The sequence below is a fragment of the Pteropus alecto genome, unplaced genomic scaffold (genome assembly GCF_000325575.1).
Source record: "Pteropus alecto unplaced genomic scaffold, ASM32557v1 scaffold135, whole genome shotgun sequence".
Classification (NCBI taxonomy): Eukaryota; Metazoa; Chordata; class Mammalia; order Chiroptera; family Pteropodidae; genus Pteropus; species Pteropus alecto.
This window is the reverse complement of record NW_006438076.1, coordinates 3,333,220-3,342,809: the sequence shown is the minus strand read 5'-3', so window position 1 is coordinate 3,342,809 and position 9,590 is coordinate 3,333,220. Positions and strand designations below refer to the sequence as shown.

General features: G+C 36.7%; 1 protein-coding gene across 1 annotated transcript; it reads left to right on the top strand.

Moving 5' to 3' along the window:
• Positions 1-584: 584 nt before the first annotated feature.
• Positions 585-2,600, top strand: PATE3 (prostate and testis expressed 3). Its single transcript, XM_006915248.1, has 3 exons — positions 585-633; positions 1,855-1,977; positions 2,476-2,600. The coding sequence occupies exons 1-3, from the start codon at positions 585-587 to the stop codon at positions 2,598-2,600; spliced, it is 297 nt and encodes a 98-aa protein (XP_006915310.1).
• The last annotated feature ends 6,990 nt before the right edge of the window (positions 2,601-9,590 follow it).

Here is a 9,590-nt window from a genome sequence, read left to right as displayed (position 1 = left end):
TCCCTCTCCTGTTTCTCACCCATAAGGGGAGGAGCTAAGTGAGCTTGGCTGACTTACACATTGCTCTGCTCTCACACATAGAACTGTGTCAGGCACATAAAGCTCTCAGTAAATATTTATCGAATGTATACATAAATCCCCAAGAAGCATGAAATCAAGGTGGTTAAAAATGCGGCCTTTAGAATTAGAAAGTCTTGCTTTGAGTACTGGCACTATTGGTCACTGGATATATGATCTTGGGCAAGAGACTGGAGCTCACCAAGACCCAGTTTCCTCCCATGGGAAATTGGAACAAGAATGATAATATCATAACTATAATATTATCAATAATTACTATATGAAGACTATATAAAAAACAAAGTTAGCTTAATGTAAACCCCAACACATTAATTATCATTATTCTCTGCTGTGGGGTGGAGAAGAGAATGAACTTGAGCTTCCAGTGGAAACCTTGTGTGATTGTCTCCGTTAAGCATGAATAATCACTGCCCTATGATGACTAAGGTTTCCTCCCTGTAGCCTAAAGATCTGTGCTTGCAGTCCTTGGCTTCTTTTCTTCCTGTATAAGGGACTTCTGCGTCAGGATGGACAAATGCTTCTTGTTGGTCTTCATCCTCTTCTGCTTCATTGGGGGTGAGTCACAGACCTCAGGAGTGGGCTTCAGAGATGGGATCTAGGGAGCCTCAGGAAACTCCACATGTGTATTAGGTATCCATGCAAGGCTAAGCCTTGACTACATTTATAAAGGAGGAGAAGCTAGCCTTCAAAATTCTCCCTTTGCTTTCCTGGCCAACTTTTCTGACCTTCTCGACATTCTGCCTTTCCCCATCAGGGGCTCAAGCCTCTGTGGTTGCTTCTTCATACTGCTTTCCCACTCTGCTCCTACCACTCCCTATAATCTAAAATCCTAGCAAGATTTTCCTTGCGACATCCTTTCCATTTATAAATCTGTATCCCATTTCAAGGGAGCTTTTCATTCTACAATGAATAATTTTGTAGTTTATTTTAGTGCTGGAAAATGGTTTTTGATACCCTTATTAGGGACTTTATATTAAAAAAAAGTAATTGTAGGAGAGGAAATACTGGATGCTCTGGAATTAGATAGATTAAAAAAATATGGTTCAGTCACTGACTTAAACTCCCTGTACTTCTGGTTGTTCATCTGAGAGATAAGGAAATAGCTACTTACGAGGTTTTAAAATCAGATACAAGCAGGAGAACATGGCCCCAATGAGATGCTCAATAAATGCTATTTTTTTCTCATGTAGGTGTACCAGTAAGAGTTGTTTAAAAAAATTAAACCTGTATTTTGGTTACCTCACCCTGTGGACCATGTAAAGTGTCATTGACTATGCTATAATTCATGAGACCTTAACAAGATTCAATTTGAAGTTCAAAATAACAGAATATATTACCTAACAATATCTAATCAGCAAATGTCAGAAATTCCATCATAGTAACACTAGGTTGGGTAAAATATTTTAAAGCACTCACCATCACGATCACACTCCTGTCTATCTACAGAACAGCCAAGCAGGCCAGGCCAGCATTAATAAAACCATTTTTAAGCTGGAAAAAACAATGCCATGGAGGCTAAATCTTTACTCAGTTACCAATGTTACAGGGCTTAAGTTGGACCAGAATTCTTTTATTCTCACAGGAGCATTTCTCTGGGCTGTGGAGTTGGTGAGAGCTCTGTTTTACACCTCTTATCCTACCACCAGCTCTTCTTCCACCACCACCAACCCCCACCTCATGCCGCTCACCCACTTCCCCGCTCCCCAGGCCTAGATACATCCAGCTCCACCTAAGTCCATGCATCCCCTGGCCTCACACCAGCTTTGTGCTTTCCAGCAGTGACACTACTGACGTGCATAACGTGCCACCTTTACCTGAACAAAGATCGTTGTAGAAAAAGCTTGGGTGTTTGTTTTGCTGGGAAGGATGAGACATGCATGACCTTAAAGATCTTCAAGGGTAAGTTAGAGGATTTGGGGGTGCTGTGAGATGCTTAAAACATTTTAGGAGAGTACTTCAGCAATTTTATATCTCAGACTAAGGCCAGTCCAGGAGAGCAACCAACGTGCAGAATGCCCCTAGCGTGGGTCCTGCAGACAAAAGAGAATTTGGGAAAATGAGACAGGAGGTGGAAAGTGGGCATTCTGTATTTCCAATAAAATTGACCAAACTGACTCCAACTCTGAAGACCCTAAAGCACTCGTTACTAATCTTCTAGCAGAAAAAGGAATGAAGCAGCTCTACAGAGAGCTGAGGGCCATCAGGGACCTCAGGCAAACAACCCCTGCAGGGGCCAGAGATTTTTACACCACCTGCCTGGGTCCTCTTGGGAGGTAAGAGCTGGAAAGTTATCCTTATTCCTCCTCTGATTCTTAATTACATTTTCACCAGTGCCAGGTTTGACTTGAGAAAACTTAGATCACTGGCTTATTTTTCCATGTTTCCTTCTTATTACAGGTGTTGATCTCCAGTTATTATATATGGAGTGTCAGAAATTCTGCAAAAACTTGACGTATGATCTCAACGGTCAGACTTATGTTCAGAAATGCTGCAACCGTGATTACTGTAACTTTGAACCCTGAGCTATTTGCCCTTCTAAGGTCTCACACTGTAGAATGTTATTGATGTTTCTCCTCCTTCACACTCTGCCTGCCCTTGTCTCCTGCCCGGTCCATCCTGGAACTACCTGGGCTCTCTCTATAATTCTGTGCTATCCTTTCTGGCGTCCCCAGTTTGGTTCTTGTCTCAGTCAGAGGATAATGATTCTTGACAACAGGTTTCTCCCATTACAGAAATTGGCTCGTCTTCACTCCAGGAAACTTTCCCTGAGAGGCCCAGTATAGTAACATTTAAAACAAGAGCATTCTAGAACCTTGTGTTTAGCTTAGATAGTTATGGTATACTCGAACTCCCTCAGTTGAAAATTCACAAATACTTATTTTTACCAAAAATTCCCATTATCATTACTCTAATTAAGCAGAAATTGCAACAAATTGGACGGTGGCACTTGAGATTTTCCTCTATAGATACAAAGTTATTTTCTCCAGTAAACAGTGTCCACTTCAGATTCAGTCGTGGTTTTCTTGTCATTTACAAAGTACACCTATATATTGTGTTAATTGGAAATAGAAAATAAAGATTTCCTGCTTCTGAACATTTACAGCTTACACACAGCCACTTCTAGGCCTGTCAAGATGTACACTCCAGATATATCACAAATCTCCACTTCTCCTTCCTCTCCTAATCTTTCTCTATTCCACTCTGCTTTGTCATCCACCTCCACTATCACCCACCTAGCGCCCACACCATTGCTGTACAAATTCTCCCTCTTCTGAATACCCAAGTCTCTTTACGAATACTTTTCTTGACACTGACAACCCATTTCTGTCTGTCTAATTTGCCCCCAGTATGTTATATATCACGGCAAGGGCAGGGACCATGTCTTACTCATCTCTATTGCTTTTGACTGGCCAGTGAAACTTCATTTTGTTTTACTGAGCAACCAGTAGAATTGAGGAAATTTTTTCTTGTCCATCAGTTTAGTTTGCAGGACTAATGATGCCTTCATGCTTTTCCTGGCTGTATACCTATTTTGTTGAGTATACCAAGAATGGTGACCTCTATTTTCTACCTGGCAAAGAAAATTCACTCCAGATGCTAATATATTATGTGTTTTCCTCAAAGTGATTGTGCAAAGGACATTTCTTATTATGGGACCCTCCGGTATTTAAATATCTTAACCAAAAATTATTTTTGATTGGATTCTTCCAAAACTCATTAGCTAATCTTACTTCAGAATTAATAATCAATATTGTTGTTGTACCAAGGTCTTATAAAATAAGCCTGGAAATTTAGAAAGGGTAATCTGGCCCAACGCTTTTAGAAATATCTGAAGGCACATGCTTTCCTGGCTTTAATGATGTCAAGATTGATCACAGAGGCTTGTTTGTTTCCAGATTCAACTATACAACATAAAATTTCCCTTCAGTCTTTCATTTTACAGTTTTAGACTCCATGAATTATTATTAATTAGATTTATTATTCATTGAGTCAAAATATAATTACTTTACTCTCTATACTACAGTATAATTCATATATAATAAAATCACATATTTTAAGTATACAGTTTGAAATTATATAATCATCATTTCAATGAAAATATAGAACATTTCTATCACCCCAGTAAGTTTCTTTAGGTAACCACCCACTCCCAAAGTATTATTCTAACTTCTATCACTGTAGAATAATTTTACATGTTCTTAAATGTATTTTAAATAAAATTGTAAAGTAGTGTTTCAGTCTGGTTTCTATCACTCACCATAACATTTTTAAGATTCATGCATGTTTCTGCTTATACCAAAAGTTTGTTCCTTTTTTCCACTGTATGTATATATCCTACAATTTATTAAATTGATTCTCTTATTGAGGGACATTGAATTGTTTCCAGGTTTGGGTTATTGTGAATAAAGCTACTATGGACATTCTTGTATAAGACTTTTGGTCGACATACACATGCATTTTTCTTGAGTTGGTAATTAAAAGCAAAATTTCTGAGTCATAAGTAGGCATATACATAATTTAAACAAACTGCCAAATAGTTTGCCAAAGTGATGGTACCAATATATAGTCATACCAGTATTTTACAAGAGTTTTAGTTACTCCACCATTTTCCACCACCAATTATTATTAGTCTTTTAAATTTTAGCTATCCTAGTGGGCATGAAGGAAATCTTGCATTTTCCTGATAATTACTGGAGTTTAGCCACTTTTTATGCCCCAGGTTAGAAAATAATTCATCCATATTTTCTTCTAATGTTTACATGGATCAAAATTACCATTTAGATTCTTCATTTGGAATTTATCCTTGTAAGAAATTGATCCAATCAATTTATTTGCATATGGCTGTCCAATTAGCCGAACAGCATTTATTTAAAAGTTTATATTTTTCTCAACTAATTTGAGATGGCTCTTTCATAATACACTGAATTTCCATTAGCACTTAACTCATATTCTGGGTTCTCTACTCAGTTAAATTTTTCTACCCATTACCTCTACCTCACGACACACACACACACACACGCACACACACACACAATTCAAACTGGATTGTAGGCTTAACGTGAAAAGTAAAAGAATAGAATTTTAGAAGAAAACAATATACATTTATAACTTTGGTCAAGGCAAAGTATACTTAACCATAATCTAAAAAGCAAAACTATTTTTTAAATGTATTTATTTTAATTAGTTTCAAGTATACAGTACATTGGTTAGACATCTATATAGTTCATAAAATGATCCCCCCAATTGCTCCCTCCCTCCCCTGAGCCTCCACCTCGCCAATATATTAATACTAACTGCATTCTCTATGCTGTGCTCCCCATCCCCATGACCATTCATCAGCTACTAATTTGTACTTCTTCAACCCTTTACCCCATTCTCCCAGACCTCCAAGTCCCCCATCCCTCTGTCCATCACCAAATTGTCCACTATATTTGTGAGTCTGACCTGGTTAGTGCTTGGATAGGAGCAAAACTATTTTTAAAAATCCATACATTTGACTTCATTAAATTAACAATGTATGCTCATCAAATGCATCATTAAGAGAGTGAAAATCAAGTTAAAAACTTTGAGAAGATATTGGTAATAGTTGCATCTTACATAGAACTTGTTTCCAGAACATAACAATAACTCTTACATCCTTCCTAGACAAAAACTGTCTTGCAAGAAATACTGAAAGGAAGTATTTAAGCTGAAATGAAATGGCACAATCAATGACATGAAAAAATACAAAAATATATAACACATTGATACAGGTAAATATACAACCAGACTAGAGAAATCTAATTGGTTGATGACTATATTCCCGACATTGTACTTTACATCCAATGACTATTTTGTAACTACCAATTTGTACTTCTTAATCCCTTCGCCTTTTTCACCCAGATTCCCAAACTCTCCTCCCATCTGGCAATCATCGGTTTGTTCTCTGCATCTATGAATCTGTCTCTTGTCTGTCTTTGTTTATTTTGTTCTTTAGATTCCACATGTAAGTGAGATCATATGGTATTTGTCTTTTTCTGTCTGACTTATTTCAGTTAGCATAATACCCTCTAGCTTCATTCACGTTGCGCAAATGGTAAGATTTTATTTTTTTATAGCAGAGTAATATTTTATTGCATATATGTACCAACAACACATTGAAAAGATGATACATTGTGACCAAATAGGATTTATCTCTGGGATGCAAGGATGGTTCGACATACGCCTATCAATAAATGCGACATACCACATTAATACCAAGCAAGATAAAAATCATACAATCATCACGTTAAGGAATTTTGGGGAACATGGCAGAGTGAGAGACGTCCTCAGACCTCTCTCCTTGAAACAATAAGTTGAACATCTAAAACTCAACAAAAAACGCCCAAACTGCACACTAGCATGTCTGAGCATGAGATCTGCGCACAAGAACTACCACAGGTCAAAACTCCGGGTGTCGGGTGGCAGACTGGGAGAAATAAAGAACCTGCCTCTCACAGCTGCTGGAGGTCCTTGCAGGAGAAGGAGGAGGAGAGAAGGTGCGGTGACTTTCTTGAACAACCCTGCCTGGAAGGGCCGGGACTTCTACGCAGCCAGCAGCAAGGCCCAGTCATCAGGACAGAAAACAGAGAAGCAGGACGGGACCACAGAGAAACCACAGTTGATTTTTACTGACCCCAGATGCAAAACCAAGGATGAACTGCAGCTCTCAATCCCCAAACTAGAGGGCCCCTCCCCCCATCCTCTGAGACCAATCACTGCGGAGCCCCAGAGGAATCTGAATAAATGCTGCAGAAACTGTTTGCTAACACTGACAGGGACTGAAACTGAGAGTAGCGAGTGTGATTAAATTTCTACAAGAAAATATTTTTTAAAAAAACATTATTTAGGCTTTATATAAAGCAGGGATCCAACAGGCTTAGATGCCACCTACTGGAAACCAAAAGAAAAGTGCCTTCTTTGTAGCAGGCTAAAGAGAGACCTTTATATAATAAATCTTCTTTCTGGAAAAACAGCAGAATACACTTCCATTTATGCCCAGGTGAAGAAATAGTCCATTAAACACCATGAACAACCAAGGTGACAAGGCATTTCAGGAAGAAAGAGAAAAATTTCCAGAAAATAAGCTTACAGACATAGAAATATGCAACTTAAATGACAGAAAATTCAGGATGGTACTTCTGAAAAAACTCAATGAATTCCCAAACAAGTCATATCAACAATTTCAGGAATTGAAAAAACAACTAGGTGAGCAGAACAAGGAGATTGAAACCCCCAAGAAGAACAGAATAGATCTTCTGGAGATAAAAAAAAAAAACAAAAAAAAAAAACACACTGCAAGAGCTGAAAAATGAAATAGCAAGCTTGGGAAATAGAGTCAATCATCACGTTAGATGCAGTAAAAGCATTTTACAAAATATAACACCCTTCATGATAAAAATTCTCAACAAATTAGATGTAGAAGGAAAATACCTCTACACAATTCAGACCATATATGACAAGCCCACAGGTAACATTATACATATGGTGAAAATTGAAAGCTTTTCCTCTAAGATCAGGAACAAGACAAGGGTACCCACTCTCACCACTCTTATTCAACTTATACTGGAAGTCATAGTCATAACAATTAGGCAAGAAAAATCAATGAAAGTCATACAAATTTAAAAGGAAGAAGCAAAATTATCATTTGCAGCTGATATGATCTTATATGTAGAAAACTCTAAAGAGTCAACTAAATCACTGTTGGAACTAATCAATAAATTCAGTAGAGTTGCAGGATATAAAATCAGCACACAAAAAGCAGTTGCATTTATACACTAATGAAACATCTGAAGAAGAAATAAAGAAAACTATCTCATTCACAATAGCATCAAAAACGATCAAAGACTTTGGAATAAACTTAATCAAGGAAGCGAAAGATCTGCACAATGAAAACTACAAGACATTGATAAAAGAAAATAAAGAAGACACAAACAAATGGAAGGATATCCATTCATAGAGTGGAAGAATTAATATTGTTTAAATGTTTATACTACCCAAAGGCATTTATAGAGTCAACCTAATCCTTTGTAAAAGTTCAATGAAATATTTCACAGAAATCAAAAACAATCCTAAAATTTGTATGGTACCACAAAAGACTCTAAATAGCCAAAGCAATCATGAGAAAGAAGAACAAAGCTGGAGACATCGTAATTCTAGATATCAAACTATACCACAAAATATAGTAATTAAAACAGTACAGTACTGGCATAAAAATAGACACATAGACCAATGGAATAGAATAGAGAGCCCAGAAATAAAACCTCCACATATATAGTCAACCAATATTTGACAAGGGAGTCAAGAACACTCAATGGGAAAAGGACAATCTCTTTGACAAATGATGCTGGGAAAAGCAGATAACCACATGCAGAAAAATGTATTCACAAAAATGTACTGTAGACTTTAACATAAGACCTATTACCATAAAACTCTTAGAAGAAAACATAGGAAGGAAGTTTCTTGACATTGATCCTGACAAAGATTTTGTTTAGACATGATACCAAAAGCACAAGTAATAAAAGCAAAATTTAATAAGTGGGATTAAATCAGACTAAAAGCTTCTACAAGCCAAAGAAACAATCAAAAAAATAAAAAGCAAACTACAGAATCATAGAAAATATGTACAAATCATATAGCAGATAGGAAGTTAATATACAAAATATGTAAAGAACTCATACAACTTAATAACAACAACAAAAACTTTTATTTATTGAGCACCGAATACAGGCCAAGCAATTAGTATAAGATTTTATTTTTATTAATTTTTATTTTTCAATTAGAGTTGACATTCAATATTCTTATATTAGTTACAGACATACAGTATAGTGGTTAGACATCTGTATAATTTACAAAATGTGAAGTGACCCTCCTGATTAGTCTAGTACCCACCTGGCTCTATACATAGTTAGTCCAATATTATTGACTAAATTCCCTATGCTGTACTTCATCCCCCCTTGACAGTTTTCTAACTACTAATTCATACTTCTCAATTCCTTCACCTCTTTCACGTAGCCTCTCAACCTCCCTCTCATCTGGCAGCCATCAAAATGTTCTCTGTATCTATGAGTCTGTTTCTGTTTTGTTTGTTCCTTTATTTTGTTCTTCAGACTCCATGTATAAGTGAGATCATATGGTGTTTGCCCTTCTCTGTCTGACTTATTTCACTTAGCATAATATTCTGTAGGTCAATCTGTGTCATTGCAAATGGTAAGATTTCACTTTTTTTTTTTTTTTTTTTACAGCTGAATAATATTCAATGGTATATATTTACCACAACTTCTTTATCCAGTTGTCTGTTGATGGGTATTCCATATCTTGGCTATTGTAAATAGCACTGCAGTAAACATAGGGTTGCACAGATCTTTTTGAATTAGTGTTTTGGTTTCCTTCAGGTGAGTACCCAGAATTGGAATTGCTGTCATAAGGTATTTCTATTTTAAAATTTTTTGAAGAACTTCTAAACTGTTTACCAGAGTGACTGTACCAATTGG

What these genes read in the sequence shown, in the direction of transcription:
- PATE3 (XM_006915248.1), top strand. Translation starts at nt 585, where the DNA reads ATGGACAAATGCTTCTTGTTGGTCTTCATCCTCTTCTGCTTCATTGGG. An exon ending in CCTCTTCTGCTTCATTGGGG is followed by an intron (nt 634 to 1,854) that starts GTGAGTCACAGA and finishes TGTGCTTTCCAG; the next exon opens with CAGTGACACTACTGACGTGC. An exon ending in GACCTTAAAGATCTTCAAGG is followed by an intron (nt 1,978 to 2,475) that starts GTAAGTTAGAGG and finishes TTCTTATTACAG; the next exon opens with GTGTTGATCTCCAGTTATTA.